The 21,530-nt window shown below is 47.1% G+C and overlaps 1 protein-coding gene across 30 annotated transcripts in view; it reads right to left on the minus strand.

The window, feature by feature from the left end:
- The window catches only part of CELF2 (CUGBP Elav-like family member 2), a 518,056-nt gene that overhangs the window by 164,008 nt on the left and 332,518 nt on the right, over positions 1 to 21,530 (minus strand). For all 30 annotated transcript variants that reach the window (XM_081927063.1, XM_081927066.1, XM_081927087.1 and 27 more), the window contains one exon: positions 12,454 to 12,650. In XM_081927063.1, the coding sequence (XP_081783189.1) occupies positions 12,454 to 12,650 (197 nt within the window). The remainder of the gene's footprint in view (positions 1 to 12,453; positions 12,651 to 21,530) is intronic.

A 21,530-nucleotide genomic window follows, 5' to 3' on the forward strand; every position in this document is an offset into this window, starting at 1 on the left:
ATACCTCTTTTGCTTCCCAAAAGCAGTTCTCAGACCCAGCAGCGAAATGTCTGAACAGCAGTTATTGTGCAAAGTACTTGACAATAGTATTCACACCATCCTCAGTCCAGTGACACAAGCATCCATGACAGATGGGCACCCAACCTCTGCTTAGAAACCTCCAAGGAAGGAGAGTCCACTACCTCCTGAGGGAGTCAGTTCCACTGTCGAACAGCTCTTACGGCCAGAAAGTTCTTCCTGATGTTTAGAATATAGTAATCTCCTTTCTTGTAACTTGAAGCCACTGGTTCGAATCCTAAACCTCCATGAGCAGGAGAAAACAAGCTTGCTCCCTCTTCTCACAGTGGCCAACTAAATACCTATGGGTAGTTCACAACCAACGTCTAACTCAATGCCTATGGGAAGAAGAAGAAGAAGAAGAGGAGGAGGAGGAGCAGCAGGAGGAGGAGGAGGAGTCTGGACTTGATATCCCGCTTTATCACTACCTGAAGGAGTCTCAAAGCGGCTAACATTCTCCTTTCCCTTCCTCCCCCACAACAAACACTCTGTGAGGTGAGTGGGGCTGAGAGACTTCAGAGAAGTGTGACTGGCCCAAGGTCACCCAGCAGCTGCATGTGGAAGAGCGGAGACGTGAACCCGGTTCCCCAGATTACGAGACTAGCGCTCTTAACCACTACACTGCACTGGCTCTCCCCAACCACAGTTCCCAGCAAACCAGTTTTCAGAGGTATATTCTGTTGCTCCTACAGTGGAGGTAAAATACAGTGATTGTGGCTAGTAGGCAGTGATTGTTCTCTTACATGGATTTATCTAACCCTCTTCTAAAGTCAAGAAACCTTTGTACAAGCAACGAGTTTCATTTCTGCATTTCCAACCTTCATCTAAAGGGTGCAGTCATTATACTCTTGTGAGTTTCTCTCCCCTCCTCCCTCCCTCCCTCCCTCCCTCTCTCTCTCTCTCTCTCTCTCTCTCTCGCACACACACACAGATTGATGTTTGTTTTAAATTACCATGCACAATTGTTTGCATCTCTGCTTTGTGGCTTAAAAGTAATTAAAAATTTAATCACGGATCTATGGTATCTGTCCCAGAGATCACTAATTGGGTGGGCTCATTAAAAGAAATGCAACTGAAACATGCCTGCCTGAACTTTCCAGCACAATTTACAGTTCATTTATTCTTTCAAATATAAGTCATTCAGTGTTAATTCTGGGAAGGGGACAGCTTATTATACAAATAAATACGCCTCTCTTTATAGTCAATTTTATTCTTCCGTAAGACAGTGCAACAATCTTGGAAACACTAGCTCCTTAAAACCGAAAGCTATAATGTACCAGACAGAAGATTCCCCTCCTTTCTTTCTCTCTCCTTTCAAATAATCATACATTTATGCACCACCGAGTTTAATCTACAGTGTCAAAGACTGACACATCCCTCTTAAAACTATGTACTCCTGGGCATAGATTAGGCAATAATGATGTGAAGGGAAATGCAGGAACAATCTAATGGGGACATTTCTGCTTTAATTTATGTACTTGTTCCCCTTAAAGAACTTTTTCATTATTAAAAAAAGATCTGGTTCCTTAAGGAACATCTCATCATGAGTAAAGGACGGTGAATAAATGGTTTCCTGGGCAGGTCGCTAGTGTCCTATAGACAACTAGGAGTCCACAGGGCACAATGAATATGGGAGGAAGGAGGCAAAAATCCCAGCACCTTGGATAGCTCCAAGAATGCAACGTGCTCCCAAGACTCTTGGGGCTAAATGGAGGTCTTTCATTCTCCTTGGCCAGATTGTTCCTCTCAGGCTCTGCCCCCTTTCCAACAAGTGGGAATCCTTAAAGGTATAGTCCCCTGTCTTGGAGCTTAGCATTCTGCCACCCCACAGTCAATTCCCATAGCTCAGTGGTAAAGCATTTGCTTTACATGCAAAAGGTTCTAGGTTCAATCCCTGGTCTCTCCAGGTAGGGCTGTTGGGAGCCTGAAAGTCACTGCTAGCTCATGTTGACACACAGAGCTAGATAGACCCACTGCAAGGCCTCTTCCCACCTTCAGCAATTGCTTCACGAAGGCCCTGTGTGCTGGGCCCGGGGGTAACCCGAACAACACGGTCCAGGTCCGGTCCCGAATCCAAGGGTTCTGCGAGGAGTCAGTCCGACAGGGTCAGGGCAGGACACGAGGCAGGAAACCAGGCAGGGTCAGGCACAGGCAGGTTCTAGCAAACCGCAACGTTGCTCCTGCAACCTGGGGTGGGGTCCGACAGCCTTTTATCTTTGTCAGGGTAACAGCCGGTCCTGATCCCCCGGTGACTCACCTCCCTGTCTCGCCCGAAGGCGAGCACTCCTCCTGCGAGTACTCAGGTCTCTCCTTCTCTTACACCTTAGTCTCTGCAGCTCAGGAGACGTCAGTGGGTTACTAGACCCAGGGGCCGCCTCAGCTTCTCCTGACCCAACTGGTAGTGGAGCAGCTGTAAGTGATGGCCCAGCTGTAGGCAACGAGGTAATCCCTGCATCTGGAGCCAGGGCAGGCTCAGGCCTCTGACTTCGCCCAGCTGGTGCTTGTTGCAGGGGAACCTGTGCAGACTGGGACTCTTCAGGATCAGGCCCCAGACTTGGTTCTGATGCCGCCTGAGGCAAAGGATCTAGTAAGGATTGAGACACCTCTGGTTCCGAGTCCGAGCCTGAGTCCCAGGCCATCACACCCTGTCATCAGCTTCTGAGCATCATGGAAGCATCATGGAACTAACCAACAGAACAGATCCAACATGAATACCCTATTATCACGTTAAGAACATATTGCAGAATTGTTGGCATCCACCTGTCTGGAGAGGCAATGGAGTGTGCTTCTGGGGGTGAAGCCAAACTGCTGTGTTAGCTGCCTCCTTGGGGCACAAGCCTGGGCAGGGTGCATGGAAGTCCTGGGTTGCCCAGACGGCAAGACCACCCTTTTGGCCTCGCTGATGTGGTCCAAAGTAAAGCAGAGCAAAATGTCTGGCACCTGCTTGGCTGCAGGAGTTGCTGCAGGAGGAGGACCAGGCACCACTCCCAGTGTCTTAGGGACTCCACTCTGAATTTGTGTAGGGTTTACTCCTTTGCCTTTTCTTCTCCCGTACATATCCTGCAAATCGATGGAGCTTTAGGATCAGCCTTTTCCTTCTCCGGGATGGGCTTCCTTTTCACGTTGACGAGCCCCATCTGCCCCTCACTTCCCTCTACAGCACATGCAGAAACCACCTTCTTGTTCATTGGACCCACTCTCGGTCTGGTCCGCTCCATCTGCAGGATCCTGTCTTTGCATGCAAGGCAAGTCCCTAACTCACTGAGGGTTTGAGACCCATCGCCTACTCTCACCTGGTTTAGCCAGCCAGTCAAAGCAACTCCTGGGGTCTGGCCACTGTTGCATGATGACAGCTCTCACCTATTAAAACACCAGTCGCTGGCGGGAGCAGGGAGCACTAGCTTTCTATGAGGGTGAACCTTTTTCGTTTGCACTGAGGAGTCCCAAACAAGCACTAATCGACCTTCTCGGGCCTTAGCAACTGCTGGAGGTTGCCTAGTGCAGACACTGGCCCGCTGCATGCTGAGGTTTAGCCCTAAATGGGTGACTTTTCCATTCCCTGTTTCTTTGCAGGGAATAATCATACAAGATGGACTATAAAGAAGGCTGATTGCCAAAGAATTGATGCTTTTGAATTATGGTGCTGGAGGAGACTCTTGAGAGTCCCATGGACTGCAAGAAGATCAAACCTATCCATTCTTAAGGAAATCATCACTGAGTGCTCACTGGAAGGACAGATCGTGAAGCTGAGGTTCCAATACTTTGGCCACCTCATGAGAAGAGAAGACTCCCTGGAAAAGACCCTGATGTTGGGAAAGATGGAGGGCACAAGGAGAAGGGGATGACAGAGGACGAGATGGTTGGACAGTGTTCTTGAAGCTATCAGCATGAGTTTGACTAAACTGCGGGAGGCAGTGGAAGACAGGAGTGCCTGGTGTGCTCTGGTCCAGGGGGTCACAAAGAGTCGGACACGACTAAACGGCTAAACAACAACAACAACATAATCATACAAGAAGCTGCTGTCTCACTATCGCGAGAGCAAGTTCTCTGAGAAAAAAATAATTGAAGGAGCCACATGGACATAATGTTTCTGGCTGCTGCAAAACTTCAATCGCACCCTCCTTCTCCCAATTTCAATGCAAGCAGAAGCCTGTCTTTTCTCCCATCTAGAGGGCTGCTCATTAGCTAGTGTGCCAAGCCTTATATATATCAAGCATGCTTGAATCTTTTGCCACAGCTTAAGCTCACCTGATCTTAGAGGGTTCATGCTTTGCTCTCCTATGAACCTTTTATGTGACTTCTGCCTCACCCCACATTTCCTAGAGAATGGACCCAAATGCTGGGAACAAAAGGATGAGACTGTGATTAAAGAGGGGAGGAAAGTGTGCTATCATCCACTCTTCTTCCTCATTTCAAAACCCCTCATTCTGAATGTATTTCAGATCACATGGTATGTTATTGCAGCCTCTTCTGGGGCTCTGTCTTTTCATGAAATCTCTGGTGCCTTAATCTGCAGAACAACCTCAACGCATCCTTTGACTGGAGACCTCAATTTTTCCTCTCTCCTCCTGCCCCTCAAAGGTCACTTCCATCTGGTACCAGGCGAGCCCTTCCCTCTGCGTCTCACAGATTCTTCCCCTCCACAGCGCACCGTGTTTCATCCATAAACCTGCATCACGCATTAGTGATACTTTTCTTACAAAAGTCATTTACTGAGGCAGCGAAATAGTATCGATCGCCAATGCCAGTGCCTGCGCTGTTCCAATCAGCAGCCTGACCTGTAACCTCTCTTACTTGAGTCTTCTCTTTCTTTATCTCTACCCAGCTTCAAATTCCACAGTCAGGAAGTGCTGTGATGGTGGGGTCTGAGAGAGCTGGTGGAATGGAAAAGAAGAATTTATGGAACCCTCAGATTGGGATGCAGGGAGACACCCAGCAGGTAGGTGGGCAGACAGTGGAGTAGAATTCTCTTGGTCAAGTCATGTGTTCTAAATGCGCAAGTGGATGTGCTCCAAATGTATGGATCGGCCCCGGATCTAGCCAACACAACAGGCACTACCCGTTTCCCAGCCTGACCCAAAAGCTGTTTATAGCTGAATCAGGCCAGGGGAAACCAATGGGCAACCTAAGAGGACACCACAATCTTGGAAACCTTAGGCAGTGGAAACGATGATCCAAAAACTCCTAACTTCAAAAAATGGGAGGTGCAGGATCTTTCCACTTCTCTGCAAATGCTATGTGAATATCTGCATTGAAGCTCTGCATCTGATATGCCTACAGTTCTATGCACCTGCCATGTTTTGCAAAATCTTCTTTGCAAGTGTTCCACATACCATACAAAAAAATACCTATCTCTCTCTCTTTCTGTATGTGTGTGTGTGTGCGTGCAAAGTGGCACACATTTATGCAATACTCTATATTGCTTTTGTAAGGGAAGAAAACAGCATGAGCAGATGTTGCTGCTGAAACCCGCTTCTCAAATGCTTAAATGCCAGCAGAAAGGCGACCCGGTCTACCACCCAGGTAGGCAAAAATAGTTCAATTCAAGCTAATGGGACAGACAGAAGGATTCCTTTCAGCTGCTGCGGCGAAGGAGAGGCTTGTAAGATGTAGGGTGAATGATCCAGGAGAGAAGCCTGCAGAGCTCGTTCAAAGGCTGGGTTGCCATTTCAAGACATGTCCTGATGCCGTATCCCCTTGGATTTCCTCTTTCATGGGCTCTCTGGCATGTCAGCATCCTGCCATGCCATACTTGCTACCAAGACAGCCCAGTCCCTACTGTCCCCAAGAGCCTGGGTGAAGTTTCTGCAGAGCTGGAAGTCAGGAGACAATAGCAGAATGGGAGACCTCAGGAAACCCTGAGCAGCAACTGTCAGTTAGGGGGGAACCTTTTTCCTGTCAAGGGTTGCCTTCCCTATAGGTTAATCTGGTGGAGGCCTGCATGCCAGCAGTGAGCAGGAACCTGAGCAGAATGTGGCCCCTTCTTTCTCTTTCTTTAGTGCCACCCCTGCCTTCCCCTTTTCTGCCACTCACTTCTATTATTTGGTTATCACATTTATATGACCCCTTTTTCGCCAAGGAACTGAAGGACATGTGCGCTGTTCTCTCCGCCCCAATTTTATCCTCACAACAACCCTGTGAGGTAGGTTAGGCTGAGAGGCAGTGACTGGGCGCAAGGCCACCCAGTGAGGTTTGTTTAGACACTGGTTTCTCAGGTCCTGGTTTAGCACTCTAACAAGTATCCCACACTACTATGAGCTCTTTCTCTCTCTCCCTCTCTCCCCCCTTCCACCTCTCCCCACATTTCTCACCACCCACATGAAATTAGACCAGGGCCCACATGTCTGACTCACTATAAGGTACCTTCCTATGGTTGTCCTAGGTAACAACCAGACAGTCAAACAAGTGTGTGCTGTTGGGATTTTTATCCATCCATGCTACTCCAGCAGTAGCACTATGTTTTGTGTTTATCATGTGAGTGTCTGAGAGAGTGTGAGACAGGAAGTCTCAGTACTGTTGGAGTACTGTTGGAAGTTGGCTTCACTTCTGTTTGTGATGCTGTACTGTAAAAGGTAAAGGTAAAGGGACCTCTGACCATTAGGTCCAGTCGTGGCCGACTCTGGGCTCATCTTGCTTTATTGGTCGAGGGAGCCGGCGTACAGCTTCCGGGTCATGTGGCCAGCATGACTAAGCCGCTTCTGGCGAACCAGAGCAGTGCACGGAAACGCCGTTTACCTTCCCGCCGGAGTACCTATGTATCTACTTGCACTTTGACGTGCTTTCGAACTGCTAGGTTGGCAGGAGCAGGGACCGAGCAATGGGAGCTCACCCTGTCGCAGGGATTCGAACCGCTGACCTTCTGATTGGCAAGCCCTAGGCTCTGTGGTTTAACCCACAGCGCCACCCACATCCCCGATGCTGTTCTGTACTGGTGCTCAAAGAGCACAGACATGCTGATGGATTCTCTGTACATAGACTGTAAATAAAGTAGTTTAGAGCTACTGATGGACTCTTTCTTCTGCTACGATATGCCAGAAGACAAGTGTGCTCCTCTCAGGAGGGAGGGGTCGCTTATCACCGGTCTCTCTGGACTGAGGGAGATTTACAGCCAGGGAGGACCACCGGAGAGGCGAGTGGTGTATAAACGTAGAATATAGAACATAGCACAACTCGTAAAAAAACCCAATGCCAGCAAGAATGAAGTGCTGTAGAAATAAAGGGGAACTAATTCAGGAAGGCCAGGAAGACAAGTCATAGAATCATAGAATCATAGAGTTGGAAGAGACCCCAAGGGCCATCGAGTCCAACCCCCTGCCAAGCAGGAAACACCATCAGAGCACTCCTGACATATGGTTGTCAAGCCTCTGCTTAAAGACCTCCAAAGAAGGAGACTCCATCACACTCCTTGGCAGCAAATTCCACTGTCAAACAGCTCTTACTGTCAGGAAGTTCTTCCTAATGTTTAGGTGGAATCTTCTTTCTTGTAGTTTGCAACAAGCGTCAAAAGAACAACCGTGTTTGCGCTTGCTTCATTTGCGTGGGATGGGAATTCCAAAGAACAGGTGGAACAATGCTAAAATAACATGCTCAAGTCATAGCATTTTTTAGTGTGAGGGTCTGAGGCACCGTCAACAGATCTTCACCCACAGATCTAAGTTACCAAGGTGGGATGTAGGGGGATCAAAAGAGCATAGGAAGAGCCCACCTAGTCCAGCATCTCATTCTCACAGTGGTCATTCAGATGCACCTGACTCCAGCAGTGCTCTCCCACTTACAGCAACTGGTATTCAGAGACATATGGTCTCTGACAGCAGAGGTGGAACACAGCCATTGTGTCTGGCTGCCACTGATAGCCTTGTCCTCTGTGAACCTGTCTGGTTCTCTTTTACAGCCATCCAAGTTGATGACCATCCCTACCTCTGGGGGAACAGAAATCTATTCTTTCATAAGTGTCATGTGTGGAAGGCAGCATCTCTGAGCTTTCAGCTCCCCCAGGTAGAAAAGAGGGGTTGCCTTGTTAACTCCAAAGGACAAGAGCTAGCAAACAGAAAAGTTCAACAGCGAAGAGATCTCAAATTATCGGATCCTAGTTAAAGTTGAGGGGGTCAGGCTGTGCCTTGGCCAAAGGCCTAGTGGAACAGCTCTGCCTTGCAGGCCCTGCGGAAATATGTCAAGTCCCGCAGGGCCCTAGTCTCTTGTGACCACCAGATCAGGGCCACAGCCGAAAAGACCCTGGCTCTGGTTGAGGCCAGCCTAACCTCCCTGTGGCCTGGGACCTCCAATATGTTTTTGTTTGAAGACCATAAGGTCCTCCATGGGGCATACCAGGAGAGGCGGTCCCATAGGTACAAGGGTCCTAGGCTGTATAGGGCTTTAAAGATTAAAACCAGCACCTTCAACCTGATCCTGTACTCCACCGGGAGCCAGTGCAGCTGGTATAGCACCAGGTGAATGTGATCCCGTGGCGAGGACCCCGTAAGGAGTCTCGCCACGGCATTCTGCACCCGCTGGAGTTTCTGGGTCAGTCTCAAGGGCAGCCCCACATAGAGTGAGTTACAATAATCAAGTCTGGAGGTGACCGTCATGTGGATCACAGTGGCTAGGTCCAGCAGCCCTTTTTCTTGGCACCAGTCCAGTATCTGTCTGTTTCCTCCACTTTAATCTTAGTGTTGGCCTTGTATAAATCACCAGTGGAAAGGGTGAGGGCAAAACTAGAGTGAGCTGGCTCTGCCTGTCTTTGGCTCTGGCGCCACCTAGAGTTGGCCTCCTTGCCTTCTGCCCAACCACTCCCAATGGGCACCAGCCACCATTGCCTGCAAGCTGAAATAATCATGACTAGCAGACACTGAAAGACTTAATCCTCCATGAATCTGTCTAAATGTCTCTTAGGACTTTCCAAGCTGGTGCCCATCCATATACCTCTGGGCAGTAAATCACATAAGCGAACTTTGCAGCATATGATAATTTAGTTATGAGCTCATGAATAAATCTCTCTCTCAACTCAGCAAAGAAACAAGACACAAAAATAAAAAAATCTATCCCCCCAAAAATCTATGCACACATGCACAACACATCCAAAAATGCAAACTTTGTTGCAGACCCAAATTTTGAAAAGTTTTAATTTGGACAGTTTCTCCAGTTTGCAAAACTTGTCCCAATTACAGGAGTTAGGGCTTGTAGAATGGAGGCCCAATTTCCAGAGAGCTGAAGGATAAGTGCCTAGGAAAACGCTGCTCTCTGCTTCCGCCTTCAGCTCCTGCCACACAGAATTGGCAGCAGCACAGAGAAGGCAGGAAAACAAGTGAAGTAGGACATTTGTAGTTAGAGGGTAGAGAAGGCAGTTGGTAATGACAGCAGAGGAGAAAGCAGGAGCTGTCGGTTGTTTTTGACAGGGACTGTAAGAAACTCAGACAGCAGCCTCAAAAACAGCTCAAAGAGATCCTCTCCTTGCCCCTGCCGGGAGATGCTCAACTTGGGTATACATAGATAGTCAAGTGGAACAGAGCCAGCAAAAAATAATCAAACATTCTGAATCACTGACACTGAGAAGATGCTTGAAGGTAAGGATGCCAATTAGAACATACTCCTTTGTCAACTGCCCAATCGCAGAGCCCTCCGCCCAAGGGTCTTTCATGTAAACAAATCCAGACAGACGCCACTGTTTAACTGTGGTTAAGGCAGCTTAACCGCGAACTGGCACAAAGTCAAAATTCACAAACCATGATTTGCGACAGGTCAGCAAATCAGAGTAACAAAAGGTATGATTTGATTTCCAGGAATGTAGCTGAGCTGGTTTGCACAGCAAAAGTCACAAAACCTCGGGATACCTTAAAAAGCATATTTCGCGCACCAGCTGCAGTTTGGCGCAATGTCCAAATTGACAAGCCAGTTAGTGTCATTGGTCTGCAGCTGGAGGTTGTTGTGCTATAGAAGCAGGAGGGCTGAGCAAACGCAAAACAAAACAGACAAACAGGTCTGAACTATGGTTTACCTGTCAGAAATTGAAACCATGACTCCACTTATAAACCATGGTTACTGCAAATTATAGTTTGGCATGGTGCCTGTGTTGATGACTGATGGTTTGCGATTGGCTAGCAAGTTACTATCAGAAGCCCTACTTTGGGTTTGCTAACCATATTTTCAGCTACCTGAGATTCAGCATGATGTCTCAACTGACTAACTATAGTAACAGCCATTGCTTTGCCTCCATCAGTTCCCCCAACTGGAAACAGAAACAAACTTTGGAAGTCCTGAAGCTGAGAGGGTAAAAAACAGAAGCAGACAAGCAGCTCTAAAAAAAAAAAGGTTTGCCTGCCAGATGTTTGGATCTTCAAATCACTGCCCAAGTTCTAAGCAGTGGTTAGCGCAAACTATCATTAGCCACAATGCCCTCACCAAGACTATGCACAGCACAGGGAAGTTATCCATCTTTGACTTTGTCCCAAGGTTTTATCAGAAAAACAAAACAAAAAGCTGTTATCAGAAAAGTAGACAGGACATGGGTCACAAGCTGCATTTAAGAAACAAAATAAAATTGATGTGAGAGGTAAGTTGTGCATCCTCAAAGATTGAACAATTAAGTGCATGCCTCCACCCTATAACTAACCCTTCCGGCAGTGGAAAGGCACTGAAACCCTTTGCAAGTGTTTGACGTCTCATATATTTCAGAATTCATAAGGGAACGGTGGAGCCATATTTGCTGGCCCCTTTCCCTCCGTCACATCCCTGTCCCTGCCACCTTCAAAGGAACATAGGATGAGGCCTTGTGCTGAGCTATATCATTGGCCCATCTAGAACAGGGGTGCCCAAACTTTTTTTCAAAGAGGGCCAGATTTTATGGAGTTTAACCCCAAAGTTGTTGAACTTTTTTAAGGATTGAAGTTGCTGAGCTTTTTTAAAAGGATTTAACCCCAGGACATATACTGCCACAGGGGCTGGATTAAACCAACTGGCATGCCAGATTAGGCCCCAAAACAGACTTTGGACATGCCTGATCTAGAGCCACTGAACCATTGAGTTGGATGAGGCCCTGAGAATTATCTACTTCAGGGGTTAGCAAACGTTTTCAGCAGGGGGCCAGTCCACTGTTCCTCAGACCTTGTGGGGGGGGGTGGACTATATTTTGAAAAAAATAATAATGAACAAATTCCCTATGTCCCACAAATAACCCAGAGATGCATTTGAAATAAAAGGACACGTTCTACTCATGTATAAACACACTGATTCCTGGACCGTCCGCAGGCCAGATTTAGAAGGCGATTGGGCCGGATCCAGCCCCTGGACCTTAGTTTGCCTAACCATGATCTAGTTCAACTCCTTGCAATGCAGGAGTCCTGTACAGGGATTGAACCTGCAACCTTGGCATCATCAGCACCACATGCTAACCAATCTATCCCATCTCCCTAATCAAGCTCAGTGGTGTCTACATTGACCAGCAGGGTTTCAGGCAAGGAGTCGTTCCCAGACCTACCTGGGGACTGAACCTGGGACCTTCTGCACATTTTTGTGTGCAGTTTTGCCCAATATGGACCTTTTTTGCAAACCGGTCTTGCCTACTGTAATGCATGTTTGCATTTTACGCTCACTAATATGCACATTTATACATAGACTTCACCCCAACACCTGCATTTATGTGCACTTGACTTGGGCTGGAGAACTGCCTTGCAAAATTCGAAGAAGAGCTGGGTTTCTATTTGCATATTGTTTCTGAGAGCACTGATTAGGGAAGACTTTAATTGCAATGAATTGAATTCCTCCCCATCCCTACGTATGCAGCCAAAAGGGTATCAGCCACACACAAGAGAGAGATATCAACAGGCTCTGGGAAACCCCCAGTGTTTGCAGAAGAGCAGTGAAAGTTTAGAGGGAGGAAAATGCAATGGGAGGGGTAGTGGAAACAAAAGTTATGTTCAGTAGTTATGAAATGCTGACTGCAGGGTGGGTGGGAGCAGGAGGTGGAGGAAGGGAGATTGGAAACACAACAGAGAATCCTGAATCCTGAACAGCAGCGTTCCACGCTGCAACATCTCACTCCTCCCATTAAAAATGTGCTAGGGTTCAACAGAACATCTCTGTGTTTTCAGAAAGAAGCAGTATCCTTTATTATTGTTGTTGTTGCACAGCCCTAACCCCATCCCTCCCCCTGTTTGAAGACACAACAGAAATCTCAAAACTGCAAATAAAATTCAAACCCGTATTCATGATTCTCACACAACCCGCCAGACGATTCCGTATGGGAGCAAGAACCCAAATGCTACTCTCCCTACCTAGACACAACCATCCTTAGAAACACTGGATGGATGAATGTGATGGGAATTTTGGTTGCAGAAGGACCCCCATTCTCCCCTGCCCCAACAAGAACCTCATTCTCACCCCACTGTTGTTGTCTTGCCATACCTTTGCTTTGGGGAGGATTCTGGCTCCGATCTCGGAGAACGTTGATCTGGTAGACAGCTCCGTAAGGCTCAAAAAGTTCCTTTAGCTCCTTTTCTGACCACGAACGGGGGATCTGTCCGACAAACATCTTAATGGCATCTGGGTCTGGCTGATCTGAGTGATCCAAAGCTCCATTCATCTTGTTAGCTGTGCCGTTACTGGAGAGAGAGAGAAAGTGGAAAAGGAGAGCTCCGTCAGCGGGAACATTTTCTGTTTTTTGAAATAATGTCATTTGCAAGCAGAAAAGGAATAACAAGCAACAGTCAATGGAGAGGGAAATAGAGCACAACTAACGCTACCTAACTGATTAAGTGCCACCGCCAACAAAATACCATGTTAATGCCGTGAACAAACAACAGCGAAAACGTGTCATTACGTTATTCTCCGACTGCAAGCGGCCGCTTGAATCCATCACGTACGAAGAGGGTGCCAAACTCAAGTCACAAAACGGCGCTTGTGGTTCTCAAAAGAAAAGGCCATTTTAAGGAGACGTACGGGGGCTACTGTACAAGCACACTGCTCTCCGGCAGAACAGAAAATCAGTGCAGGGACACCCTTCCCCCACGAGGGCTCCCAAGGCGGCAGAGTATCCGCCCCCAGTGCAAGTGTGTTTGGATTCTGAAACACTCAAAAGTCATGTGAAAGGGTATACAAAGCAGCCGGCAAGATATCCGATGAGTAATGCAAAAACCGGCCTCTGCATGTGTCATATTGTTGCACAAAACAGGGAAAAAAATGCTCCGGCCAGGCAGATTCCTTGCTGCCAATATAGTGTGGGACAAAGATATTTTACTTCCTGCAGCAGAATCCAAACAGTGTCTTCCTCCACTCCTCCTTTGCTTAAGAGCCAATGCTTAAAAAACAAACACAACAGCAACACCTCACTACATTATTCTGATATCAGTTTCTGCCTTCATCTGTCCCCACTATACTCTTCCACCTGAAGCAGTCTGCTTCATGGCGAACAAGGCTGCACAACCAATTCTGTTCACTCTGGCTCCGGGGTTTTTCTCATCGCCGGTGTGAGGTCATATGAGGTCAGCCACAATCCACAGGTCCTCTGCGAAATACAGTGGTACCTCGGGTTACAGATGCTTCAGGTTACAGACTCCGCTAACCCAGAAATAGTACCTCAGGTTAAGAACTTTGCTTCAGGGTGAGAACTGAAATCATGCAGCGGCAGCAGGAGGTCCCATTAGCTAAAGTGGTTCCTCAGGTTAAGAATAGTTTCAGGTATAATAATAATAATAATAATAATAATAATAATAATAATAATAATAATTTATTTATTATTTATACCCCACCCATCTGGCTGAGTCTCCCCAGCCACTCTGGGCAGCTCCCAATCGAATGTTAAAAACAGTACAGCATCAAATATTAAAAACTTCCCTAAACAGGGCTACCTTCAGATGTCTTTTAAAGATAGGTAAAGGTAAAGGTACCCCTGCCCGTACGGGCCAGTCTTGCCAGACTCTAGGGTTGTGCGCTCATCTCACTCTATAGGCCGGGAGCCAGCGCTGTCCGCAGACACTTCCGGGTCACGTGGCCAGCGTGACAAGCTGCATCTGGCGAGCCAGCGCAGCACACGGAACGCCGTTTACCTTCCCGCTAGTAAGCGGTCCCTATTTATCTACTTGCACCCGAGGGTGCTTTCGAACTGCTAGGTTGGCAGGCGCTGGGACCGAACGACGGGAGCACACCCCGCCGCGGGGATTTGAACCGCCGACTGTTGATCGGCAAGTCCTAGGCGCTGAGGTTTTACCCACAGCGCCACCCGCGTCCCTATTTTAAAGATAGGATAGCTGCTTATTTCCTTCACATCTGAAGGGAGGGTGTTAAGAACGGACCTCCGGAACGAATTAAGTTCTTAACCCGAGGTTCCACTGTATTCCTGTTTGATGCATTCCCTGAAACCGGCTTCCAGCCTACCTGAAAATGGAAGCCGTGGTTAAGCTGAAGTGTGTTCCTTTCAGGCAGCCAACTGCACATGCGCAGAGGGCAATGCATGTGCAGATGGGAGTTTCAGGGAACTGCAGTTGGGTGCAGGGAAACAATTCAGGGAATGAGCAGCAGGGGAAAGAAATCTCCACCCTCTCTGTGGTCTGCACACCAACGTAAGAATACAACTTGAAACACAGCAGAGGGAATGGAACTTCCTGCATCTCAAGCCGCTAATGTGTACAGTGGTACCTCTAGTTATGAACTCAGTTCGATCCGCAGGTCCGTCCTTAACCTGAAACTGCTCTTAACTAGAGGTGTGCTTTCGCTAATGGGGGCCTCTTGCTGCCGCTGCACTGCTGGCACACAATTTCCATTCTCATCCTGGGGCAAAGTTCTCAACTCGAGGTAACTCTTCCAGGTTAGCGGAGTTTGAAACCTGAAGCGTTTGCAACCTGAGGCTTTTGTAACTCAAGGTACCACTGTACATAACTCAAGCTGCTAATAAATTACCTATATTAAAAAAGAAAAGAAAAGAAGGGAACGTGCTTTATTTCAACCCAGGAGCCCATCATCTGTTTTATATGGTATAAACAAAAAAGAAAAGGGGTCCAAAAAACTATTTACGTCCTGTAAAGTACAAATAAGGTACAGAGTCAGGTATTGGTCTGACACAGTCGAAATAAATTAAAAAATTGTCCAGTAGCACCTTAGGTAAAGGTAAAGGTACCCCTGCCCGTACGGGCCAGTCTTGACAGACTCTGGGGTTGTGCGCCCATCTCACTTAAGAGGCCAGGGGCCAGCGCTGTCCGGAGACACTTCCGGGTCACGTGGCCAGCGTGACATTGCTGCTCTGGCGAGCCAGAGCCGCACACGGAAACGCCGTTTACCTTCCCGCTGGTAAGCGGTCCCTATTTATCTACTTGCACCCAGAGGTGCTTTCGAACTGCTAGGTTGGCAGGCGCTGGGACCGAGCAGCGGGAGCGCACCCCGCCGCAGGGATTCGAACCGCCGACCTTTCGATCGGCAAGTCCTAGGCGCTGAGGCTTTAACCCACAGCGCCACCCAACTAAGTTTGTTCTGGGTATAAGCTTTCGTGTGCATGCACACTTCTTCAGATACCAAGATACAGAGGTTTACCGAATCCTACCAAAAGGAAAGATGAGCCAGAAGGCAGACTATGAGCACTGTTTAGGTTGGCAGAGTAGTAGCCAGCAGGATCTGACCCTTAAGGCACATCTCACTGGAGAGTTTCCTTTGACCAGTGTAATTAATGGAAATAGCACGAGAGAAGCTCCCCATTCACTACAGTGATACTGAGCCAAGTTATTTCATTCATTCATGTATAAAACTAGTTCTATGCCACCTTTAGGGGAACGGCCCAACCATGTTGACTCACAGCAATATAAAATGTTATGAAATCAACAATAACAATAAAGGGAGCAGTGATAAATCACCATTAAAACCCCTAAACACAATACAGTTCAGAGAGCTTCACCACATTCACACAATACATTCAGAACACTGTGATATCACCTTAAAACACCCCCAAAGAATTCTGGGAGTTGCAGTTTGTTAAAAGTGTTGAGAGTTGTTAGGATAGTTCCCCATCCCTGCCACAGAACTACAATTCCCAGAGTTCCCTGTGAAGAAATATTGACGGTTAAACCGCTCTGAGAATTGTAACACACTGAGAGGAAGAGGAATCTGCTAACAACCCCCAGCACCCTTAACAAACTACAGCTCCCAGAATTCTTTGGCGGAAGCCATTTAAAGTGGCATCATAGTGCTTTAAATGTAAAGTGCGAGTGTTACCACAACTTTTAAAAATAAAATAAATGAATGTGGAAAACTGAATTTAAAGATTGGAATAATGAGAAACTCAAAGGAATTGAAATTGACAGATTTTCCCATCCTTGGCATCAAGTGATGGCCCTGTGTGCCCGCACTGTCTGCCTCATTCAAGGGTTAAAGCCTGCAGACACAACACAAAGATGATGTGCGCCGCTCACAAAGGAGGCACAAATTAAATATCGGAAGAGGGGAGACCACAAGTGCGTTCCGTGCCCCGGGGCTACAAACTTGCGCACGGAGAAATCACTCAGCAGCCCCCGCCTCGTCTCTCCCGAAACATAAGCACACCTGAACACATTAATATGCCTCGATTAACTCCTTTCTTCGCAGCCCTCCCAAGTCCAGAAAGTAGCAGGGGAATGGCATGAAAGACAGGTTTCAAAACCAATGATGAGAAGTTTGATCACCAATTCTGCTGCTCGCCTAACCTTGCGTCGTTCTGCCATTTCAATTACCCAACATTGCCTCTCTCTTTCTCCTGGGTCCCTTGGATCACAGTTGGGGCATGGAAAAGAAGATGGGGCTCCAGACATCCTTTTAGGGATGCTGTGGAACTCGATCTCGGATCCCACAAAGGCGACAGCTTTAGGGAAGATCCCCCACTCCCCCACTTCCTGCCTTGACACACATCCAAGAAAAATCATTTGACTCCCCCTTCCATTCTTCTCTGACTTTCCCTACAGCAAGAAACACTCATCCTCCTCCCTCTTCCTGCAGATCAAACTCAGTTGCTCTTTTCTTATTATTCCATCAATGCATGAAGCATGAGGTAAGGTTCGTTCTTCACAACTGGCCCTTCCCCTTGACCAAGCCCCAAATGTCACCTGGGCAGGTGGGAGGCCGATGCGATTCTTCTTTTCCTTAATATGAGGGTGTGCGCTGCTTCGTTAGGCTGCCTGTCTCAGAGCCACAGTCAGGACCCATGAGGCAAGGTGGCAAGATCCACAAGGGCAGCAGATCCCGATAAAGAATCATAGCATCCCAGGCTCTACCAACTGAGCTAGATCTTTCTCTCCCTCTTGTTCCTCATGTACGTAGATATTCCCTCAACACTTCTTCCCCGCCGGGGAAGGAGACACCATTTTCGGGGTTTGCCTTAGGCAGCAAAATGTCTTGGGCCAGCCCTGGTTGTAGTAAACCTGTTGTTTCTTCAGGTTTTTTTTTAACTCACTGGGCTCCAGCTTCCGGTTTCAAGAGTAGCGACTTGAGATCAATTTATACAACCCTAAGCAAGATGCATCTTCTGCTTCTACTGTTTTGCATGCAGAAAGTTCAATTCCTGGAACCTTCATCTAAGGCTGAGAAGATATCCTTGTCTGAAATCTTGCAGTGATGATGATGATGATGATGATGATGATGATGGTGATGATAACCTGAAACTGTTCTTAACCTGAAGCACCACTTTAGCTAATGGGGCCTCCCGCTGCTGCTGCGCCGCCACTGCACGATTTCTGTTCTTATCCTGAAGCAAAGTTCTTAACCCGAGGTACTATTTCTGGGTTAGCAGAGTCTGTAACCTGAAACGTATGTAACTTGAAGCATCTGTAACCTGAGGTACCACTGTGTGTGTTTATGTGTGTGTGTATAATAAAGGACCACTTTTGGGTTGGGTGAATTACACGCACTGGTGCCAACTCCAGCAGACCCCGGGTGCCTGGGCACCCATAATTTTTTTAATGTGGGTACCCGGGCTCTACCCATGCCACTCACCACCCACTGCCATGCACCTCCCCACCAGGGTCCCGTTTCATTAATGGTTTTGTAGAGGAGACGTGTGGTCAGAAGCAGAGAGATGGGGAGCTTTAAAAGGATTAAAGGTTTGACATTGATGCGGAGTGCGACTGGGAGCTTAAGGAGAGGCGTGATGATGTCACGGCCGATGGGAGAGGAAGACTATGCTGCGGTATGTATTATGTGTGCATGGGGGAGAGGGATAATGCATTAACAGGATTGCTAATCCCAGCTTTAGCTGCTGTGGTCGGGAGCGCTGTTGTTGTTTTAAGTGCATTCTGGTTTTCTTCTTGCAAAATTGGATAGAGGGTTTTGCTTGTTCATGTTTATTGCCATGTTGTGTAGCCCGAGGTTTCCGGAGGCCCGTCCTCGTCGCTGCGCAGCTGCCCTTCCGAGCAAGGAAGGGAGAAGTTCGCACCGCTGAGCTTGTGTTCGGGAGCCGAGTGCCAACTCCAGAGAACTAAATCCAAGCAATTAACTCCAGGAAATGCTGCGCGATGCAACACATTTCAAGATTGGCACAGACACATGTGACGGGCATACCAGCCGGATTTAGGAGATGCAGGAGGCTATTTTAGTAATTTCCGAGAGCGCATGACCCAAACGAAAGCTACGTTGATCGGATCCAACGCGGCTGCATTATCTAAATAGCTTCCTTGAAAACAAGACTGGAACTCCCAGCTGGACGTGCTTTAAAGCAGGGCTGTCAGGTGCAAGGTCCAAGAGCCTTGCCAGACCTTTTGGAGTCCTACACAACCCACACTCCACAACAACTGATTGAACGGCTTAGGGAGCAAAGGACCTGCTCCTTCGTGGTTCAACACCAGCCTAAGGGTGGGCGAATCTGTTTCACCTCCAGTCTGTGAGACTTTTGAATGTCTATTTATCTCATCATTCTGTACTGCGCCTACAGTACAGTCATACCTCGGGTTACAGCCTCTTCAGGTTGCGTTTTTTAGGGTTGCGGACTGCCAAAACCCGGAAGTACCAGAATGGGCTACTTCTGGGTTTCAGCGGCCGCGCATGCGCAGAAGTGTTAAATCGCACTTTGCGCATGCGCAGACGCGTGTTGCGAATGCTGTGGGTTGCAAACGTGCATCCCGCATGGATCACGTTCGCAATCCGAGCATCCACTGTATTATTATTTTTTTTTAAAAAAAAAACCCAATCAAAATGCCAATTTAAATGTACAACTGTGTTGCAACATTTCGAGAAGAGTAGAATCCGACAGGCGCAGAAGTTCCGACCAACCCCTTAGCCAAAGTCGTGGAACTGTGTTCACTTTCCATCAGAATTTGCAAAGCCCGATTTCCTCAAGAACTCATAGACCAGCCTCCTCTGGTTCCATTTAAATTAGCAGGGCAATGACCAGTCCATCTACCCAGTATTGCCAGGGGAACAGGGGAGGCTGCATTGTGCTGTCTCAGGCCTTTGGTCCATCTGGTCAGTGTTGTCTGCCCTGCCTGGCAGTGGCTCTCAAGAGTCCCAGGTTTAAAGAAAGAGGTCTTTCCAGGCCCTGCTTGGGGGTGCTGAACCTTTTGCATCCATCAGACCAGGTCCATCAGGCACCTCCCACCCCTGAACTATGCAAGCTGATCATTGTAAGAACAACTGTTTAAGAATCGGTGCTTGGGTTTTATTTTTTCCTCTTCCCTCCCTGTCCCTTTCACCTTGTGTGCCATTCCATATATATCTGTAAGCCTGTGGGCAGGGACTGTTTTGTTTTAATGGACTATATGTAAGCCACACTGGGAGCCTTTCTGGCTGGAGAGTGGGGTACAAATGATGATGAGGAGGAGGATTAGGATTAACATCAGAAAGTATTAAGGGAATTATTGTTATATTTTGAAATGCAGTAGAACTATGAGATGATTAGGATTCCCTCCAATCTTGAAGCATGGGAAGTCAGCTAAAAAATAATAATAATTTATAATTAGGCATAACATTGGGATTGTTTGATTATTGGATAATTTGTAATATATAATTTGGTTTGATTGGAAATTTTTAATAAATATTATTTTTTAAAACAAAAGATGATGATGATGATATACTCTTGACTCTCTCTGACAAAGCGCCTTTCACTTTGCTGGCTCCCTTTGACTGAAGACACCAGTGATGAACTTTCTCCATGCAAAGCCCACAGGCTGGACCTGAGTGCAACAACACTGGTGATTCCCATCAACCTGGATTCCTGCCTTGCAGGGGGTTGGACTAGATGACCCCTGAGGTCCCTTCCAACTATACAATCTCATGATTTTATGAAACACTCACTGCCTCCAACAGTGAAGGGAGAATGCAGCGATTGATCAAGGGCCTTAACTATTTCAGTTTAAACGGCTCTGCGTTAAAGAATATCAACAATTTTTCAGCTATGCTTAAATCACACGATTCTTGTCAATGAAAGCAGACTGTGGCATTCCCTTTTGTGTTGACAATTTCCATGCTTTCCCCCTCTTTGTTAGCTTGGTATCTCATGCCTCTCACAAAGATTCTCCCATCTCCTAACAATCAGAATACAGGAATAAATAAAATCGTTCCATTGGTGAAACCTGTAATAGGATTGCCATTTTGAGAGAGAGAGAAAGAGAGAGATCGAGAGAGAGAGAGATCTAGCATCATCAACACTGCCACCACTTTTTTTAAAAAACCTGAGGGTTTTTGGTTTAAAAAAAGGAGGGGGGACACCCCACAAAACATCTGGCACGGAGAATACAGATGATCGTTTGTTTATATCTTTCTCTCTCTGTCTAACTGCCTTTTCCAAACACAGCCAGATGGAGCCTTTCAAAATCAAATTAATTTCAGATTAATTCACTCTGGACCAACGCCAGTTTCTTGACTCTATGCTTTGAGGCACTATCTAAATTGATTTACAGTCATGAACTTAAAAGAGCTCAAGTCCTTAGGTATAAGGAGCTGGGGGGAATAAGTACAGTCGTGATGAAGAGAGATAACTGCAACTGTTAAGAGTTATTAAAGCGAACATTCCCACCGTCCCAGAAACATCTACTCTTCTTGCAGGTGTCTCTCTATCCCCTCTCCAGCATCCTAAAGTCCTGAGACTTCGGCTTTCAAGACTACTTTTGTATCTATTGCCCATGTGATCCAACCTGCTCTTGGGGACTGAAGTTATACCGCCCCAAATTTTGTTCCATGCTTTTCCTGGAAACATGGAACCAAATATGCTGCTTTCTACACATCCCCCCCCCCGAAGCAATCCACATGGAAGTTAGCACTAAACTTCCACTAAATTCCCAGAAATGGCTTTTATGTTGGGTGAAAGATTGCATAAACCATGAACATTATCAGGCAAGGTAACATTGACAGCATATTGTGCTGTCTGTATGCAGTAAGTATACTGGAAACTTGCCCCATTTGAGAGTAATATATTGGTTAGATTGGTGAATTATTCCCCATCCTTCAGTTCAAAGCGTCTCTTACCTATGAAGCTTACTGGATCATTCCCTACCATTCTAACCTACCTCACAAGATTGATGTGCAGAAAAGCACAAGAT

Source organism: Podarcis melisellensis, assembly GCF_964234715.1.
Source record: "Podarcis melisellensis genome assembly, chromosome: 10".
In the NCBI taxonomy this organism is placed as follows: Eukaryota; Metazoa; Chordata; class Lepidosauria; order Squamata; family Lacertidae; genus Podarcis; species Podarcis melisellensis.